The sequence below is a fragment of the Myiozetetes cayanensis genome, unplaced genomic scaffold, assembly GCF_022539395.1.
Source record: "Myiozetetes cayanensis isolate MyiCay16 unplaced genomic scaffold, myiCay2020 scf4, whole genome shotgun sequence".
NCBI classification, from domain to species: domain Eukaryota; kingdom Metazoa; phylum Chordata; class Aves; order Passeriformes; family Tyrannidae; genus Myiozetetes; species Myiozetetes cayanensis.
In genome coordinates, this window is record NW_026087631.1 from 30,257,289 (window position 1) to 30,277,772 (window position 20,484).

At 47.0% G+C, this 20,484-nt stretch overlaps 1 protein-coding gene and 1 pseudogene across 1 annotated transcript; both read left to right on the forward strand.

Moving 5' to 3' along the window:
• The first annotated feature begins 1,162 nt into the window (after positions 1-1,162).
• On the forward strand, positions 1,163-9,100 carry LOC126647501 (maestro heat-like repeat family member 5). The gene is made up of 17 exons (XM_050329801.1): positions 1,163-1,215; positions 1,321-2,071; positions 3,640-3,907; positions 4,148-4,212; positions 4,325-4,474; positions 4,658-4,812; positions 5,181-5,328; positions 5,535-5,719; positions 5,809-5,946; positions 6,406-6,520; positions 6,926-7,063; positions 7,334-7,510; positions 7,644-7,799; positions 7,940-8,041; positions 8,211-8,313; positions 8,583-8,639; positions 8,952-9,100. Exons 1-17 carry the CDS (start codon positions 1,163-1,165, stop codon positions 9,098-9,100), a joined length of 2,910 nt encoding a protein of 969 aa, XP_050185758.1.
• Positions 9,101-9,724: 624 nt separating this feature from the next.
• LOC126647502 (uncharacterized) lies at positions 9,725-10,439 on the forward strand (annotated as a pseudogene).
• Positions 10,440-20,484: the final 10,045 nt, after the last annotated feature.

The window sequence follows — 20,484 nt, forward strand, 5'->3', positions numbered from 1 at the left end:
GCAGCACCTGGTGTAACCAGACCCCACAATTCCCCCATTTTTATTAATAACAAGATACAAACAGTGTAAATTCAAAAAATAGTGTAATTTTTAACAAAACGTTTTTCACTTGACATAGTAAACTTATTTTTTGCTTAAACCTTATATACTTAAGAGTTCTATATAATAACAAAACTTTATTAATTAAAAACCTTATTTACCTAAGGGTTTCTTGCAATTGGGTAGAACAAAAACTTTTATCAATCTGAGGGTTTATATATAACTGGGGAAAACTTACTTTATTAAAACACAAGGAAAAGTTTAAAGGAGGAACATTATGTTCTGAGTTCTTTTTCAATGAGATTTGGTAGAGGTAGTGTATGTTGTGTTTGTTTCATATATAAGGTGCAGTATGGTTTACATACATTCATACATTCACACAATCTCTCACTCATTTGGGTGGCCACCCCAATCATTTTTCATTCATGCATACATGTAATCTTTATTTTGTTTTCATATTCTAGCTATACAACTTAAACTTTTATGTAGTGTTTGGTCAGAATGAAAATTGTTTGACTCAGAATTTACTTACTTAATTACATGCATATTCTGTCTACTCCCCTTCTTTTGTTGTGAATATGAAAAGTTAATGAATTTAAAGGTATAAGAGTGGTAAGTAGTGTGTATATTTCTGAGTGTGTACTTAGAGACATGAATAGGTAGGTTACTATTACAATATGTTAATAACAATAGAAATTCTTAAAGATGCTAATTACTACTTAAACGAGATAGTTACAAACTTAAACCTATTTAGATACATTTAAGAACTTAACAATTTGAAACAATACTCAGTTAATGTGATTATTAGTAATTTAAACAAAGTTACAAGAAAATTAGAAACTTAAAAATGTATTAATAAGGAAATGTTGAATTTTTCTCTTATTAAATAGAAAACTAAAGACAGTTAACTAAATTATTTTAGACAAAAACATTTGTAATAATTTCTAAAGACTTATATGTAAAACATGTAAAAACAGTCAGTAATATAGTGTCTGTATAGTTTTGGTCCCGGCCCGGGTCCTTGCCCGGGCCGCCGCCCCTCTCACAGGAGTGGGGAGGCGGTGTTGTCACTGTTGAGGCTCCCGGAGTTGCTGCGGCCGTGGCCCGTCCCGTTCACGGGGCCATGTCGCTGGTCATCGCCGCCGGGCCTCGGCTCGGCGCCGCGTTGTGCCGCATGTGCGGCTGTCCCGGGCCGCGCTGCTGCGGCCGCGGGGTCCGCTTCAGGGGAGCGGCGGCACGGGCGGGCTGGCTCCTGTAGTGGAACGCAGTCGTCAGTTCCAGGCACGGCCCGGCCGCCGGTGCCACGGGCTGCCCTCGTTCCAGGTGCAGGCGGGCGGCGAAGGCCTCGCAGCTCTGCGCCGCCGACATGTGCTCGCCGAAGCCGCCGCGCCGCCTTCGGCGCCCCGCGCCGCTCCAGCTGTATTTACAAACTTGTGTCACAGTCCCGGTGCAAGCTTGCTCGGCCGCCCGGGATGGCTGCGGGGCCGCCCCGCGGCTTCTCCTCAGGCACGGCGGCCGCCTCCCCGGCCCGGGGTTCCACGCGGAGCTCCGTCGGGAGCTCTACGCGGGTCGGGGGCGCGGCGGGAGTCGCCACCAGCTGCGGCGGGGCTTCCGCGCTCGGGTCACCGCCTCCCGTTCGGCCGCGCCTCGGCCGGACCTTGGCCCGCTTGCGGGCTCCGGACAGAGGCGTCCCGCGGCGGTGCCGCTCCGGCCGCCCGGCTCCCTCCACGCTGTGCGCCGGGCCCGTCGCTCCTGGTGGTGCCACCGCCGCTGCCGTCTGGGTTTGCGCAGGAATCGCCGCCGCAGCCTGGTCGACACCAGCCGGCACAGCGAGATGAAGTCGCCGTCGCCGCCGAGCCCCGGAGCCGCCCGCCCCGGGGGGGCTGGAGTCGCCGCCCGCCACCAGCAGTCCTGCGGAGCCGTGTGCAGCTCCGTCCCCGGCCTGACTTGCTGCGGCTGCCGAGCGTCCCGACAGCCCCGCGCTCTGTGCTCGCCGCCGGCCTCGCCGCTTGCAACGTCGAGCGGCTATCACGTATCTTTTTTAAACATCGCTCCGCTGTTGCTGGTAGGCACAGCAGCTGTTGCTTAGCTACCGGCTCCCAGCACGGACCATGTTCCATGCATGCCTCCAGCAGAGGCAGTCCATAACATGGCCACGAGACAGGAAGAGAAGGCATTACCTCCTGCTCCCGGCATGGGCAAGATGGTGCCGCCCATGCTCCGGCGTGGTCTCCACGTGTCTGCAGGTTTTTAGTGGCTTGGGGATTCAAAGTTTGTTCCCTTTTACCAGTCACATAACCCACGACACGCGCCTTCTTCTTGGAATTTACGCATCCGCGAAAATTCAGTACAAAAAGGTATATTCTAAGGGTTTTCTTCCGTACTCTCGGACCCCCTCCCCCTTTCCAGACTGCAGTAGCACGTGGAGTTCCATGCTTTACAATGTTTGGGGGAGGGGAAGATTCAAAGTTTCTCTCTGTGGACGAGTTCTCTTGCGAGGGTTTTAAAGTGTCCACCTTTTTTACTTCTGTTTTTTCCCTGCTTCTCCACCCCTCTTTCCAAGGAATTTCACTAAGAATTGTAAATAACAGCAGTTCTAAAACAGTTATTTTCATCAATTTTAAAAGTCCAGCTATTTTATGTTTGTTAACCTGTCTCCAAAGTCTTTTCAATATCAAGCTTAGGGCCCCTGCAACATTCTGCGGCCCATGTGAATTAAAAGTTTTCATTCTTTCTCTTTTTCTTTTTTCTCCCGCCCTCTCACCTGGGACGTAGATTTTTCTTCTCGAGAGCGTCCTCTCAAAACGTAGGCAATTTCCTACCGAATTCAGGCCTTTTTTCGAGCTCAATCGCGGTTTCTCCCGCCTTCGCCCATCAGAGTTTCCTTTCCTCTGGTACCTGGCGTTATTTTCTTTTTCACGGCGGACGTCCTTCAGCGTTAAATATAGGCTGGTACCTGACGTCTGGTCCGTATTTCTTCCTGATTCAGGATAAGGCTTAGGTCCCTGTTCGGGCGCCATATGTAGCAGTTATTAATGTAATAAATAATAAGTCCCATGGGGACCATAGCGACACCAACGTGGTGTGTAACAAGAGAGCGTTTATTCCAGGAGTCCCAGCTTATATAGCAGTTTCAAATGCTGCCACGTCACACAGGTAACTTAAGCCAATCCCATACAAGCATTCAACAGAGCATGTGTAACAGAGTACTTAGAACTACAACTCCCAGGATGCTTTGCAGCACCTGGTGTAACCAGACCCCACACCAGGGCACATGTGATTACAGAGGCCCTTGTGACATACTGTGACATGGGCACTGTTGATGGCGTGGGGCATGGTAGTATTTCACAGAGCCCTTTGTGACCCAACACAATACGTGTGTTGGCTGTGACACCCACAGTTCCTGAAGGATATGATAGAACATCATGGGACATGACAGAACATCATGGGATATGATGAAACAGCCTGGGATATGACGGAACAACATGGTATATGATGGAAAAACATGGGACAGAGTGGTGGTGTTAGGATCTCTCACACAGCTGCCTTGTTCCTTGCTGACCCTGTGTTTTCCCTAGTTACCTCCAGTCCCTGTGTCAGGAACTCTTAAGGCTAGAGAGTGGGATGGCAGCAAGACCTCAGAGTGTGCTTGGAGAGGGCACGGTAAAGAAAGAGGAGGAAGGCCCTGGTGTTGCCCCTTCTCTACCATCCCTGGGTCAGGAGCCCTCGAATTCAGACAGCTGGATGGCAGAGGGACCGTCCAGCGTGACCAGACTGGCCAGTGTGAAGGAGAAGGAGGAGGAAGGTCCTGGGTCCGCCCCAGAATGGCCACCTCAAAAGATGGAGGAGTTCCAGCCACTGCGGGCAGGTGAGTAGCAGAGCTGGGACACAGGTCTAGTGGCTGCAGCCAGCCTGGCCCCATTCCATCCCCTATGGACATCCCCAGGGAAAGAGGAAAAGAGGAGATAAGACTGATCCACATGGCAGTCATGATCCATTCATTGGACATCTGGGGGATGGCCCTTCTTGGGGAGCACAACTTTGGGGAAGCTTGGCTATGTTCTCCAACCTTTCCCACAACCCCTCAGCTCTGCTTGGTCTTTGCCAGATCCAGTTGCAGTCCTGACAGAAGAGCAGGAGCTCATCCGTAGGCGTTTCAGCAATAGAATACAGGTACCTGCTACCATCCCTGCCTGGGCTGAACATGCTGTTGCTGTTTAGCTGAGCCATCACCATTGAAGCTCTTGATGGGACAACCCTCTCTGCCTGGCCCTTCCTTCTGCAGACCTTTTGGAAATTTGTCAAGACCACTGAACGTGAAGAAATGGCCATCACAGCCATTGAGGGCATGGCGAACTCTGACTCCTATAACCCAGAGGCTTGTGCTGCCATGCTGAATTCACTTGTACAGAGTGACATCCCCAATTTGAAGCGCGTAAGTAGCCTGTGGCTGGGGCTCAGGCCTCCTGGAGATTGTGTGTCCCCTCAAGTTAGGCCCTATGAGCACCCAACCGAAATCCTTCAAGGCCAGCATGGTGGATTGGGAGTGGAAGCAATTATCTGCTGGGGATATGGGTCACTTTGGCAGCATCCCAAGTCTCCCCCATGTGTCCTCCAGGTGCCGACAATTGTGGCATATATGTACCGGTGGCTCAAAGCCAACACAGATCTGTCTGCGGAGCACAGGCTTGACAAGAGCCTTCTGAAGCTGGCGCAAGCACACCCCAACGATGTGGTTGTGACCCTCTTGTGCTGTGCCCCTTCGTGTGACAGGTATGAGGCCCACCTGGCTTGGGGGCTCAGAGCTCACCAGCCTTTAGAACCCATCACCCTGCAGAGGCCATTCTGTGTGGGCTGAGAGACTGATGGATAGTTCCAGGACCCTCTGGCTGCTCTGTTTCCCAGTTCTGTCAGCCCCAGAACCTCCTGCCTCCTTCCCCATGTCAGCCCTAGAGCCTCCTGCCATGCTTACTCCATGCCCCTCAAGGCACTGACCCTGCCCACAGGGACAGTCTTGCTGGTTGCTGCTGGTAAAGGGCTGTGGGCAGGGGCAGGGCTGGCAGCAAGTTTGGACCCTTGTGGGTGCCCAGGCCATGGTACTGTGGCTGAGACTCTGCTGACAGAGAGCTCTGTACCTGCAGAGCCGCTGTGTCCATGTGGAAGGTGATGGTGTCTTCGAGCAGGACTGCAGAGGGGGTGCTGTCAGAGCTGCCCTGCGTGCTGGAGGACTGGCCACTGCACAGCACCTGCACCTCTGAGGGGGAGAACAAGGAAGTCTTTGCTCTGGCTGTGAGTTTCTGATCAGGCCTTTTCTTGTTCCTCCCTGTCCCTGTCTGTTGGGTCTCCACTCTCCCCCATCTCTACATCTCCCTGCCTCAGGTACTGGGCTGGCTTAGAGGCAGGTTCAGAGGCAGTCAGGCTGGGCGCTGACCTGGCACCTCCCCTGACCCAGAGAAATGACTGAACATGGTCTCTGGGTGTTTCGTTTTTTTCAGGCAACCAGGGCACTGTGGGAAATCATTCGGGTGCCCTTGTCCCCACAGGCATCGTTTGTGGTCCCCTGCCTCTTTGTGGCTCTGCTTGTCCAAGTCTTCTGCAGCACAGAGCAGATGCCAAGTAAGATCAATTTCTTCTGGAGGAGATGCCGGCAGAGGCACCACCATCCTGCCAACCCCAATAGGTGCTCCACCTCAGTCCTTCTGTCCCTCCCATGCCCCTGGGGCTGGGGCCAGGGCTCCCTGCATTACCTGAGCTGTGCTCTGCATACAGGTTTGCAGTACTGACAGTGAAAGCGCTGCTGTGTCGCCTGCAGCTTGAGGATGTGGTGCTGGCAGTTGAACGTAAGAAAGGTTGGGACACCCTGCTCAGCACTGACACCCACTGCTATGCAGTGGGTCTGCTGGCCAGGTGAGATCCCCCTTCTCCTGACAGTCCCCATCATTTCTTCCCTGCAGACAGGGAGCCCCACATAGTCCCTGTTGCCGTGGGTGAGAGGGACTTGTCACCAGGGGATGACCCAGCAGATAAAAAGGCTGCGAGAGGCAGGTGCATAAGAGCAGCCACCTCCCAAAACATCAGCATACCCTCCTGTGGAGCCTGGGCTGATGGCATAGAGCAGGGGGTCTGTGTAGGCAGCCCCACTGAGGACAGTCTGCTGGGGCAGGGCAGGTTGCACTGGGGGCCAGCGACAGAGCCTGGGGAACTTCCATAAGTGTTTCTCCAGTGTCTTCCCAAAAGCAGCCTTCTGGTGTTGGGCACTGCCTTTCTCTTGGAGAGGGGTGGTAGTGAAAGACTGGGACTCTGGGAGTCATCTTGGTAGAGATTTGTCCACCCTGCTCAGGGTTGATGGTGTCTTTTTCCTGCCAGAGAGATGCACCGTGTCTCCAGACCCATGCGTGAAGGGATCGCACGCTACCTGCTCACGCTGTTCACCAGGGAGGAGTCACGCTGGAGGGTCCCTGCCATGGCATTCCTTGTTGAGGTGAACCTGGTAGCGAGTGCTGCCTCACTGAGCTACCTTCTGCTACTCTGCCCTCTCATAGCCACTGCTGTGGGGGGAGGGCAGTCAGTGGAGCTGGGGCAGAGGAGGGGTTCTGCTGTGTGCCCTTGGCCCCTTGCTGCTTATCTCCACCTGTGTTTCCTGCCAGCCTAGTACCAGCCCTTGCTTAAGGTATGGATCCTCAAGGTAGAGGAATCTGAGGCTACTGAGGGCAGGAGAACACAACAGAGTGGGCAAGAGATCTCCACAGGGCAGGGAGCCCAGGAGCTCTGCACAGCCTTTAGGCTGCGCTACCTGGGGTGCTGCCCATGACCCACGCCCTATGCAATGCTGGGGTCCTGCAGGCCAGGCACCCCATTGTTGTTTGATGCAACCTGTGTCTTTCAGATCCTGAACTGCCTTAAAACAGAGGAGCTGGTTGACACCATCCTGCAGCTCATGACAAGTCACCTGCAGAGTGACTGCAAAGAAATGCGTCACCTGGTGCTCAGAGGCCTCCTCATGTTCTGCAAGAATCCCTTGAAGGTGAGAAGGGGGCCAGCTGCCTGAAGTTGTGCTGGCAGCGCAGGGCTGGATGAGGAGTGTTGGGTAATGCAGTACCTTGGACTTGGCTGGGCTTTGGGAGCTATGGCAGCTGCTCTCAACAATCCTGCCTCCCCATTCAGCTACCTGATTCCTCTGGGACAGGCCTTTGGAGTCTGGGCTCAGAGGAAGCAGCATGGAGCTGCATCACCAGAGTGAATTTAGTGGAGCAGCCTTCCATTGTATATCAGCATATTACTGTATTCCACACAGGCCAAAAGGTTGCAGAGCCTTACTAAAAACCTCATGGAACTACTGAAGGATGTAGATGGGGAGCTGATTGAGTTGACCCTCCCGGTGCTCAGCAAGGTGCTCCTGGACAGAGAGGTTCCAATTGCCACCCCCATCGCTCTGCAGTTGGGTGAGGCACTGCTGCCACTATTTGACAATGTAAGAATCTGCACCCCCTACCATGGGTGCTGCGTGCTACCAGGAAATTTTGTGCTATGTGGATTTTGAGTCCCAAACCCAGGTGAGTCTGGAGCAGCCAGTGCTAAGGTCTTGCACTCTTTCTTTCCACAAGGACGCCAGTCGAGTGCGACTGCTCTCCATTCACCTCTTTGGAGACATGATAGTCTGTGTAGAGAAAGAGGGAAAAAGGCACCTGAAGATGTGTGTGCACCAAAGTCTGCTCCCACTCTTCTACCACCTGCATGATGAGAACCAGTGTGTGGCAGAGGTGGGGACTCTTGAGCTGCTGGTGTCCCCATGGGAGGTGGCTCAGCTACCTCTAGCCCTGGTGACTCATGGACTGCAGCTCTCCAGCCTCCTCCTGGCCTTGTGCTGAGGTACCATCTCTCAGTCTCTGCTGCTCTTCAGGCCTCTCTGGAAACCCTACTAAAAGCAACCAAGTTCCTGAAGAAGAGGAGGTTCATGCAACTACTGGAGAGGGAGCAGCCATGGAGAGTCAGTGAGTGCCTAGTAAGGACAATTCCAAAGCCCCAAAACCATCCTGAAAAAACCCTCTGCCCCTAATACCCAGTGTGTGGGACTGGCAGCTGTGCTCCTGCCTACTGCTGAGTCCATTGCTAGCTGATCAAAAAGAAGAGCTGTGCCAACCCTTCCCTGTTTCCCCTTGTGCACTCTCCAGATGTCAGAGGGCAGGAGGACAACAGACGAGTACCGGCGCCAGTCCCTGACATACTTGGAGAGCTCACAGGAGTCCATGAGAGAGACAGCTATCAGGTTACTCGGTGAGCCACAGCCCTAGTCCCTCCCTGCTCCACTGCAGCTCAGCCCCAGCCCTGGCTGCTGCACTGGCAGCAGGATTCAGCTCAGTGGCTCTGGCCCCCCAACTCCAAGGGCAGGGCCATGGTTCCCACCACCCTCTCTCACCCCTGGTGCCATGATCTGGGCCAGCTGTGGGCTCAGCCCAACCAGAGGAGGGTGTTTGGCCAGGCTGGTAGCACTCACTTCAGGGAGCTATGCAACTGGGGCTGTGAGAGGCTGTGTGTGTTCCTAGGGCTCGCTGGACAGCACATGAGGGGACAGCAGGAAGAGTTCCAGAACATCTGTGATGGTGAGTGAGGGCAGTGGGGTAGCAACTGGGGCTGATCAGGAAGACGTAAAGAGCCTGGGCAGGAACCTGCAATCCCTGCCCCAGCTGGGAAGAGCTCTGCTCCCTGTACAGGTAAAGGAGGTAGCAGGGCAGAGCAGAGAGAGGTTTCAGGGGCATGTGAGGCATTTGTGGCCAGCACCTTCCAGCTGATCCCATTGGTGCCTGCTCCCTCCTGACTATAGGAAGAACTGAATGGGATGGCCCTGCCAGAAGAGCTCCAGAAGATCTCATAAATCTGGGGGCTGATCTTGGCACCATTCTTCTGTGTTCCAGCCCTTGCAGGAATGACAAATGACATCAGCCCCTCCATCTCAACCCTGGCCGATCAAACACTGCGCATCCTAAGAACTGCACCAAGACATCGGTTGCCCTTCAGATTCCAGCTGCTACAAGACAAACTCCACAGGATATGGAGGAGATAGCCTTCTCTCTGGGTCAGAATCTTCCTGTGCTTTCCAAGCTCTGATCAGAGCTGATCCTGGGAGCTTCATCTGCTGGGGCCCTCTAAGCCTTCTAGGAAGGCCAAGAGGTTCCTGGCCTCTCCTGAACCACAGGACAACTTTCTTCCACCCTGGCACAGGAATATAAAAACCATGTTATCATACAGAGAGGGTCAGAAGCTTTTTATTTTGGTCCATGGTGTCTGCAGGGCACTGGGGAAGAGGAGAAAAAGGGTCCTTATGCAGCAAGTGACCTAGGCATGCAACATGGTAGAAAAAGTGGCCGGAAGGCCCTTGACCCTTTGGTGGTTCAGCTGAAGCTTTAATGTTTCTGAGAGAGATAGTGTTCTGATGAGAGCAGATCCAGAGATGTGGGGAATGCCTGAGAAACTTGTCCTAGGAGATGTCCATGAACGCTCTCCCAGCCATGAGCCACCATCAGCGTCCTACCTGAGTGTTGCTGGCTGGATTGTTGAGGGGTCTGAGGGGCCATTTCATCTGCTTCTGGGAAGCTCCTTCAGGGCTGCACTGCTGCAGGGTGGGTAGACTAGGTGTGGGTGGTGGAGGGTGGTATCACGAAGCAGCAGATTGTGACATCAAGGGAAAATGGATTGCAATGCAACATCCCTTCCTGCTTATACTTGGCAGCCAGCAGAATCTGGGGAAGTTCAGCTCAAACCAGGACTCCTGCCAAGCAGGACTGCTAATGGAAGCAGCTCCTGGTCCTCAGCTCTTCCCAGCCTGCTGCAACAAGCAGGTATGGCCACTTGGATAGACTACACCTGCCCTATTTGCCAGGACACTTGGGAGGACGTGGCTTCTCTCTGCCCTGTTGATATCAGTTCTCCCTGGGCTTTATCCTGCAGTGGGCCAAAGAGAAATCCATTGTACCCATTCTGCAGAAGAGCAGTAGAGGCTGTCAGGTTCTCTGAGAAGGACAAACAGGACTATCTACAGTTTGCCATCATCCAAAGAGTTGCAAGAGATCAGCAGTCTGGCAGGGGTTGCTCCCAGCTACCTGGCTGAAAACAGCCCCCATCACTTTGTGGTGCCTCCTCTGTCTTCTCCACAAGGGACACTGTCCCCAGCTGAGCAGGGGGTTGCGGAGCCGTAGCATATGGGTGGCCTCCTGCCCGAGATCTAGGCAGAACTTTATAAAGGACAGTGTCATCTCTGGGATCCCATGTGGCCTTGGCGGTGCCAGAGGCTGGAAGGAATACACCAGGATCAGTGGTGGCTGGTGAAGAGTTCACAGAGCAGCATCCTGCACGACCTCTGTGCCTATGGCCCAGATGCCAAAATCTTAGTCCCAGTAGTATAGCCTCTCTTCAGTGTATATATTGAACCTCTGGTCCATGGCCTTGTCAATGTCATTGTTGGCCAATGGTCACATGGGTGATGGTGCCGGAGAAGTCATGAGTGAAAGATTCACCAGACTTTAATCAACCTCATAGCTAATCACATGTCAGAAGTTTTCACTGTTTAAATAATAGACTGCAATAAAATTGCAGTTTAAAAAAAAAGGATATGGAAAGAAATTAAATCCTTCACAGTTGCTGGCTTTCCTCATGCTCCATGGTCTGTGCATAAACTAACTTCATTCTGACACAATCTTAGTTGCACTGCCTTATTGAAGGCTGACCACAAAGCCTTATATCTTAAGTGAACACTAACTAAAATCAGCTCCACAGAAGCATCTTCTGCTGCCCAAGCGTAGCAGAAATACATATTTGCTGCTTGGTAGCTGCATGGCAACAGCTGCTGGTGTGGACTTGTCAGCATTTCTTCATGGATTACTCCTGACAAGGAACTGTGTGCAACAGGCACAGTATGATTGCTTCTATCTCCTTTAATTACTCCAATCAAAGGATGGTCAGAGATTTAAGGCAAAAAAGCACCATGACAGAATAGTTGCCAATATTCTCTGAAATATTCTTACGGTTTTGATTTTCTAACTGATTTGGTTCAGTGTCTGGCCTTAAGAAATCAGTCTAAAAAAACTGGCAAACCTCACCTTGCAAGTTAGAGTGTCTGACCTTTCTTCTGCCTTTTATGCAGGATATGCAAATAACTTCTCAACATATCTGCAAAAATATCTATTTGTTCTTTCTATATTTGCCCCAAATGTGACTCTCCATTCCCTTTATTTTGATCTGAGATCAAAGCACCTTTATTTTCTCAACAGGGAAGTAAGAACCAGATGCAAATACAGGCTATAGGTGGGAACCTTTACTGTAGGCAGTAAGCTGTAGTTTGAAATTAAAGGCAAGAAGTGGTGCCCTGGGAAATGTGAATGTTTAGTGTTGACATGGGAGCCTTCTGCAATTCCCTGCCAGCCCATGGTTCACGTTGCTATAAACTCTGTATCTGGTATCACAAAGAGTGCAGAAGAGGGACTATCAGAAAAAAAAAAAAAAAAGAGGCAAAATGTTAATTTTCTTAGTATGGTCAACAATGAATCTCTAATATTACAGACCTCGTAGAAGGGAGTATTCACATTTCCACTCAATAAATGGTGGTTTTACTTAGAAATCAACAAGTCTGTATGAATCAACTAATTAGTACTGATGAATTTGTTCTATGATTTAATTAAAAAGACTTCATTCTCTGATAAAGGCAGGAGAAGTTTGCAAGGCCAGCAGCCCATTGATTGCCTTTTCATTTTTTTTTAGTGATTATTTTATAGGAAAAGTTTTACAGATCAATTTGGATGTGATGAAAATTACAACACATTTCATGTACCTGTTTCAGTAGTAGAACAAAGCCATAAGACTGCACAGCATTTTTAAATACTTTAAAAATATATTTTTAAGTCAAGGGCCTGATTTCCAGATATGCTAAAAATTGGCAGGAAGTTAAACTTTCCCATCAGAGCATATGGAATCTTAACACTTTTGGAAAGCAACTCCTAAGGATTTAGCATTCATTAAGATGTCAGATTCATGTGCTCCTGGGCAGTAAATAACCACTGGATAGCTCTGTGAGCACATAAAAGAATATACACCTTAGAGGCATTTGCAGCTGGAAAAAACCACGGACTGACCATGTGGACCGGGATTTTCAAGGGCAGAAGTCCAAACTGTGTAACTTTATACCTCATAATTTTCCTTTTCTCTTTTTCTTCTTCCCCCCCCCCCTTTTTTTTTTGTTGTTTTGGTGTTTGGTTTTGTTTGTTTGTTTGTTTGTTTTGTTTTGTTGGTTTTTTTGGTTTGGTTTGGTTTTCAGTTTTGGTGGTTTTTTTTGTTTAAGGAAGCCAGTAGTTCTTTGGTTACACACATAAAATTCATCAGAGAGTGGTTTCTGTCAGCTTACTGCTTTACTTTTTCCTCCTTTACTCCTTTGCAAACACTACCACTGACAGCTTTAAATGTCTGTTTTTTTAATAACCATTAAAAATGTGAACTACCCTAGACTACGACACCTCCAAGGCCTCAGCAGAAAACCATCATCTCCAAGACAATTATTTGTTTACAATTACATTTTGTTACTTCTCTTTAAGAGGTTATTTTAAAATCTATTTTGAAAAAATCCTGAACATATATTATGGTTTTCTAGATTGTGTCATTTTTGTCATGGGTTTTGTTTTTATTTCAAAACTAAAGTAGGAAAAAAATATAATATCAGCATCTTCCACTGTAATTTTCCCTCTGCAGAACAACTTACAGTCTTTAATGTCAATAGCTTTCTTCTTTTTTAATCTCATGGAGAGATTTGTTGGTTCAATTCCTTTCCTCAGTCTGAGCTCATGTTATCGCTATCACCTTGCAGCCATGGTGAAAAACATGTACACAACATTATTATTTGTGTTTTTTCAGCAAGCTGATTATCTAGCAATATCCTTAGATGCCTTTTATTAGGGATAAGTCTAACTGAATCACACTTCATTTTTGTGATAGTGACAGGAATATTGCACAAAAGCTTCACATTTTTCTACTGGTTTTCCTGGTGGTTGTACAGAAGACTTTTAGCTCAGTGTTATCAAGTCCATTTCTAATATATTCCAGCTTTGTATCCACCAGCAACTCTCTGCCATTTGAGAAATATTGAGACAAATATATTTTTTCTATGTAAAGATAATATCGATTGGCAGGTCTTAGGAATATTACAAACACTAGTTCTGAAATATACACAGAAGGCACAAGTTATTTTCTCACAGCTTCCTTTGCCTTTGCTTCTGTAGAAATTACTATGATTATTTTATATGAATTTTGATTCTTTATTTTAAGCAGGGTTTATGCTTATACATCTGCTGATCCACACTCTTTATGATTTCTGCTTGTCCTACTAGGTAGTTTGGCACTCTTAGGAGGCCACAGCTTTTTCTGGCCTGAAGTTCTAGAGGAAGCATTCTTGTAGGAAAAATGGATGTGAGAAGATACAGGTAAGTATATGGCATTTTCCCTCACCACCAACTGACTTGAAAAAAAACCAACCCTGGAAGAGTTTCACCTCAACCTTTTAAGTTTTCATACTTTTGGTTGTACAGTTGTCAGTGAAATGTATTTTTAATCATATTTTCCCATGTCAATTCTCAACACACTCCTTGTACTTAAAGGAGGCTTTTAAACTGTCCATGAAGGTGTGTGGGTCTAGCCATAGATATTAAGATTTTCCGTTGCTTCAGCTTATTAAAAGCATTAGGAGTTTTTGTTGTGTTAATTAAATGTAACCTGAGAGGTGGAATGATTAATAGGAAAACAGCCAAAGCTATATAATCTAGTATTTCTGTATCTACTTGGCAAAGAAATTCTTAAGAGTCACTGGGTGAGATTGCTTTCCTTTGGCAAAAGGAGTTGTCAGGTCTATGACACTTGTACCTCTAGGCAGTGGTTGGATAAATAAACCAGATAAACAGAACATGGTCAAAATTTAAAGTATATTCTAATGTTTTCAATTTTTCTGCAAAAGTACAAAGTTTCTGTCTGCTACTGATGGTCAGCTACCGCTGCAAGCAGATCCTGGGTTTTCAGGTTGCCTATAATTTTTAGTGCTGTTAGCCAAGAGGCTGACCCCAACCATAGCACATATGTATTTTAGAAAAGACCCAGAACTGATGGGAATGAAGAGGTTCTCAAGAGATTTCACGTCTGACATGAGACAATATCAAACTTCACTGAAATGAAAAGAAACTTGATCTCTAACCTGAAGTATTTGATTCTAAGCTAGTTTAGAGATCTTGTATGAGAAGCAAGGGTTTGGTGAGTTTTCCTTCCTCATGTGGGAATTCAGAGCCAAATATATTTTTGCTTGGTTTTGTTTTTTGGGGTTTTTTTGGTGTGGTTTTTTTTTGTTTGTTTGTGTTTTTTGTTTGTTTGTTTGTTTGTTTTCATTACCAAGTAAAAAACTTTGACTAGGAATGTAAACACATACAGATTTTGTTTTACAAAATCACAGAGAACTGCAGGTCTCCAAATCAGAAGTGTAGACCTAGAACCAGGAAAGCTGTACATGCAGTTTTAATTGAGGGTGAAACTCCTCCAGCCCCATGGAGCTCTGTGGGGCTGAGCTGCATAGCAGTTTGTTGACCATTCCCTCACGGAGTATGGGGGCTTCGTTCCGCTCTCTGTCTCTGTCTTCCAGCTAATGGGAGCTGGGTACCTTGACAACAACTGGTCTTGTTATTAAAGACTGAACCAAAGAAGGTAATTCCTCATCCTTTGTCACAGTTCCCCCCCATATCCAACAAAATATAGAGATTCTCCTTGGCCTTCCTTTTCTTTGTAGAAACCCTTTTTGTTGTCCTTTACAGCAGTGGTCAGATTAGGTTCTAGCTAGGCTTTGGCACTTCTAACTTCTAAAGTTCAAGACCCCCATAAGAACAAGGGCCAGTGATCACGAGACTTCTTCCAGCTGCTTATAGAATATTTCATCTGTACCTTCATCCTGGTTGGGTGTTCTGTAATAAGTTCCCACCAGAATATCTACCTAGTAAATCCTTCTCCAAGTAACCCTAAAGGAGTTTCCATTGATCAATTTATTTACTATCTTATGCTTATGTAAATATATAGCTAGTTGCATATTCTTGACAACTTGGAAGGTTGCTAAACCTTTTGGAAGGTTGCTAAACCATTATGATATTGAACTAGATCCATTACTCTGACAGTAAGATATGGTTGTAACACCAGACTCTTAAGATCAATTGAATGTTTTGTACCTGCTCCATTTTGAAATTCTGTGCTGTAGTGTTGTGACCATCCACTGTCCTCCTTGCAATGGGTCCTGAGATGGTTTTAACCCAACTGCTTGTTGCCTGAACAGCAAGATCTGTGCCATTAGCAACTGATATAGTTTAGCCAGTGTCTCCATTTAAACGTGCAGTAGTATTTGCTTTGTATTTATCTCAAAAGGACAAGTCTAATTGAAATGCCCATATAAATTAGCGTGATGTGGCCAGAGGTCTATGAAGTTATTGAACCGAGTCAACAGCAGCAATACCATGTCCGTACCATGACTCCAGACATGGTTTACAGCAACCACTGGCCACTGTTACAAGGCAGCAGCCAGAAGTCACACATCAGTTGTGTTTCATCACTGCCTGGTCGTTTTCTTCCTAACACACCTTATCAAACATTGTTGAACTTGAACAATCCTTTTGAACATTCAAGAGTTAAAAACAAATTGAGTTAGATTTTGGAAATAAATTCCTTTATCTTCCTAAAATGAAAAGGAGGTATGTCTATGGCTAATTGCTGTGCTTATATATTGCTGTGTTTCTGGATAAGACATGCCTACAAAATTCTATAGAATGCAAAAATGCTTTATTTTCTTCCAATGAGTGTATATGGAGGATGGGATTGCCTTATGTAAAGACCAACATTTGAAATGCGCATACCTTTCCTTAAAATAGTAATGTGAAACAATATGAAGTGGGAGGGGTAAGAGTTGTCGAGGAGATGACAAGGAGGTGGCTGCAGATTTCTCAAATATTTATTAATGGGCTCTTTTAGTGGCATCCATTACCATAGTAACAGAATAGCTCATGCAATCACGCCCTCATTCTTCATTTTCTGAAGATAAACAGATGGGAACTGAGATGCACAAATGAGAAGACTGAAAACCCTATGTAAGAATTGGATTTCTTCACCAGAGATGGTACTAAAATCTAGATTTATGAACTCCTATCCATTGTTTTAACACAAATTAATTTATCTTTTTCCTGTAGGACAAAGTAATTAAATAATTATTCACCAAATAAATTTATGTTTTTCTTTCCTTTTTTTTTTTTTTTGTGTTTTTCTAGTCATCTTGACTGATTTACCTAAATTAGGTAAAACAAAAATGTTTCTTCTGTCATTTGAAATATTTGGAGAGAATCTTTTAAAAAGATTGTCTTAGAGTCCCAGATGAGGAGTTCTACCTCAATGGGAGATTGTAGAACATGAACAGGATAAATCTAGAAAGGAAATGTCACTAGTAGTTATATCTCTGCATAATGATGAGTGTCCTTTGTCAAAACCAGAATATCCAATTTAGTTGAAGATTGGAACGTCACAAAACGACCTACAGTCACAGAAGAATAGGTGCAGTGTCAACGAGCTCACAGATCACATATTTTTTTTTCACAATTAGATTTCCTTAGGATTAAACCCTCCTGGCAAAGCTGAGCATTGTGTAGTGTCAAGGTTTCAGCAGCTACTACCTTGTTTGCACAGTGGTTGATGTGGGTCAGAGGATGACTTTCATTATGAGCAGATCAAGGTTAATTCAGTGCACACTAACTGGATGTGCTCCAGCACTACTAGGGAAGCCCCAAATCACCGTAAGCCCCAAACCATTATCCCAGGGGGTCTTTCCCCTCTAAGTAGCTTGCTGGCAATCCCAATTCAATGAGTTAAGCCTCACCCAAGACTTTCCTTCCAGATGAAGCATATTTCTGAGGGAAGTACATTTTCTGGCATGAAGAACACTGGTGAAAAACACTTGATCTGTTCCAGCATATCTTTGTCCCTTCAAAGTATGAATTCTGGTGCTGTGGTTGAGGTTTCATGAGCCTTTGCACTCACAAATGCCATTTCTCAAAAGGGCCAGCATCAGAGAGCAACAGGCAGGTCGGTATCACTGCAGAACTGGGCTTTGCAGTGTGTGACTTTCAGCTCTTGTCCTGTCCTTTGCTTTTCATGAGAGGACAGTGAGGGGTACCTCCCAAGCTGCTCCCAGGCTCCTGTTCTGCATTTTCCCTGGCTGAGGCTATTAGTCAGCTGAGTTCTCCTCCCTCTTCCTGGGAGCAATTCTTGCCATCCAGGCTCTTGTGGGCTGAGCTGTGGCTGCAGGCAGCTCAGAAGCATCTCTCGAGGTAACCACTGAGCTTATTGTTTGGAGGAACATCAGAAAAAAGAAAGGTGATTTATTAAACATTATTACCTTTTTTTCCCCCTCTTTGTCTGCCTTTACTAATTTTTCCTTCTCTCCAACAAAAGAATCACCATTTAATCACACCAGCAGGATCAATATGTATTATTAATGTCCAGATGAACAGTGTTTCTGATAATACCTCTTCTTCCTCTCCCAAATTTAATGCACATTTCATTTTTTCCAACCTTCATTTTGCATCACTCTTTTCTATATAAATGCATTGGTCTTTTTACCATCACTAATTGAATGAACACCAACTGGTTGTACCTTCAGGTTGTGCCTTTCCTCTGACTGTGCATCAGCAACCTGTACATTTTTCACTCATGCCTTAGGCAGAAGTTGTGTCAGGCAATACTGGAGTTTTCTGTATTTTCTGTGATGAGGGTCAGGTCAATCTTTCACTCGTGGCTTCTCTGCAAGCACCACCACAAAGCTTTTTTAGAAAATCTTCCACTGTTAAGGTTGTAGCAGCATTTCCTGTGGCCCTGGGGTTCTTAAGGGCTGTTAGCCAAGGATGGGCTCAGAGGGGGAGGAGGGGAAAAAAGCCATGCCTAGAGACTGTGTCAGGGAAAGAGCCATTTATTTCTTTTGTTATGAAGGTTTGCTCCAGCCCTGTTTGTGCTGCTGCTGGGGAATCTTCTCGCTGGGCTGCGGGGTGTCTTGGGGCCTGGAGTCCCTCCTCTTTGGGGTGTGCCTTGGCCTCCCAAGCAGGTCGTTCCTGCCCTGGTTGGGAGTGGAAGGGCTGCAGCTCCTGCCCTGGGCAGAGGAACCTGTGGCCACTTGTTGCCCTGGCTCTTCTTGGGGCTGGGCCTGCTCTGCAGGGATGGGCACAGATTGGGAGAGGCTGAGACTCCCATGGGGTACCGCTGGATCCCATCTGCAACTGGAGCTGCTGAAGCTGGAGATGGAGGTGGCTTCAGAGTCATCATACTCATCCCTGTCAGTGTGGCAGTGCAGGAGCCCAAGGGCCCTCTCACTGCACCAACTCTCTATGATGCTGATGACGCTGCGGACCAGTGGTCCTGTGTGCTCATGGAGGAAATGCTGCAGCCTCTGGATCAAGACCTCTGCAACTGGACCGTACATGCAGAGGCTGTTCAGGATGCTGCTCTCTGCGGCCTCAACCAGCCACCACTCGTCCCAGTATATTCCCACCAGCCTCTGGTGCAACCAGGGCAGCACAGGGTCCAGGAGATGCTGTTGCTGACGGAAGAGTCCTGCCCAGACCTCAGGCTGGAGGCCACCCACAGCCATAGGGCAATAGGAGTTGTTTTCAGCCAGGGTATTGGCAGCTGTCCCTGGCTGGCTGCTGGCCTCTGGCAGCCCTTCCAGGTTTGGCTCCCTGTCCATGTCAACGTGTTGCAGAAGGCTGGGGAGAGCTAAGGACTGGTGGCTGCTCCCGCTTGCAGGTGTCCAGGGTTGAGCCAGTCTCTGATGGTGCCTGAATAAGGAGTGAGGGTCATGATATCACAATACATCCCCTGGGGGTGCTACAATTTGGTAACATCACTCTCTGTCACCCAGTGGTGTCATATTTGAATGTGACAATTGGAAATATATAAAATAAAGACACAATATGTAATATAAGACACAAGGTCACAATCCATCCCCTGGTGATGTCACAAAGGACATCAAGGCCTTATCTGTGACTTAAACTCCCTCAGATGGCCTTGCTCTTCACTTTCTCCAGTACAGACTCCTACCAAAATAAATACCTCAGTCCTAACCACTTTTCCCCCATTGCTTCCACCTTGTGTACGTCTGGCCCCAGGTTTTGGATTTTGAAGAGCATTATTAAGGCAATGTCAAACTTGCAGTTGCAGCTATAGCTATGCTGGTGCTCTGCTCTTGAAGGACCCCATTTCCCAACATGTCTCTGGTGCTCCCCTCCAGGTTATCTGTACACGTTGGCCATCACTGGGGACACTCTAAGGGGTTCTGAAATTCCACCATTCCTCATAGTGCCATCTGAAACTTTTCCTGACTTCCTGAACCACCCTGTGCTGCAACTTCTGATGTTCAGCAATGGACCTGTCTGCTACCATTAATCAATTAACACAGGTCTGGTGGCTTGACATTAAGTGATGGTGCTGTCCCTAACACTTAACAGCACCACTGGTTACAAAATCCCTAAACATTCCAAAGCAGGTAGAAAATAAAAATGCAGGTATAAATTTGAAATTCTGAGAGTTTGTTTGTGATTGAATGGCACGATATCATAAAATGCTTTTACAGACATCACAGTAGCAGAAGTTTTTAAGAGACGATCATATCCCTTTAATGCTTTCCTTACAATGACATGCAGGTTGATATACTGTGCAGTGGGTTGTGTAGAATTGACTTCTATTAGTGGCTTAGAAAACGGGAGCATAGTAAGACTTGTATTGCCACACATGAAGCTAGGCCTCAAGAAGAAAGGTTCTCTTATGAGCACATCCTTAAATTTTCCATTAAGGCTTGAAAAGATTGGAAAGAAAAAAAAATTTAGATTTCTTACTTTGGAAGAAATGCGCTTTCATGATTTATATTTGTAATATTTATAAAGAAAAGCACAGCGACTGTATCAAGTAAAGGACACGCAGTTTAATCATTTCTACTTTTCATGGCATGATTGAGTTGTGAATTACAATCATTTTCCTTGCATTTATAGGCTGAAACAGATGGTGAAGGCTTGGTTATGGGAAATGTGTCCACGACTATAACTTTCTTTGTGCCAGGATAGCTTCCTTGCATGCAGGTTCACTGTCTGAATTGTGCTGGTGGAGTCTGAAGCGCTACAGGTTCTGCTTAGAGCTCAGATGGATATGAGAACGATTCAAGACTGGGTAACTTGGTTGAGTTGTATCTGCCACACTTTAAAGTAGGCAATAAGGTTGGGTTAATAGGGCTGCTGGCTTTGTACTCAGGACCTTGGATTCTGGTCCAAAGTGTTCTTGTTTCCATTTCCCATCTTCATGCAAATATTTGGCTTGCTTGCAAAGTTCTTCCAGACATTTAGAAGAGTAGAATGAATG

What these genes read in the sequence shown, in the direction of transcription:
- LOC126647501 (XM_050329801.1), top strand. Translation starts at nt 1,163, where the DNA reads ATGTCGCTGGTCATCGCCGCCGGGCCTCGGCTCGGCGCCGCGTTGTGC. An exon ending in CAACGTCGAGCGGCTATCAC is followed by an intron (nt 2,072 to 3,639) that starts GTATCTTTTTTA and finishes TCCCTGTGTCAG; the next exon opens with GAACTCTTAAGGCTAGAGAG. An exon ending in GCAGTGGGTCTGCTGGCCAG is followed by an intron (nt 5,947 to 6,405) that starts GTGAGATCCCCC and finishes TTTTCCTGCCAG; the next exon opens with AGAGATGCACCGTGTCTCCA.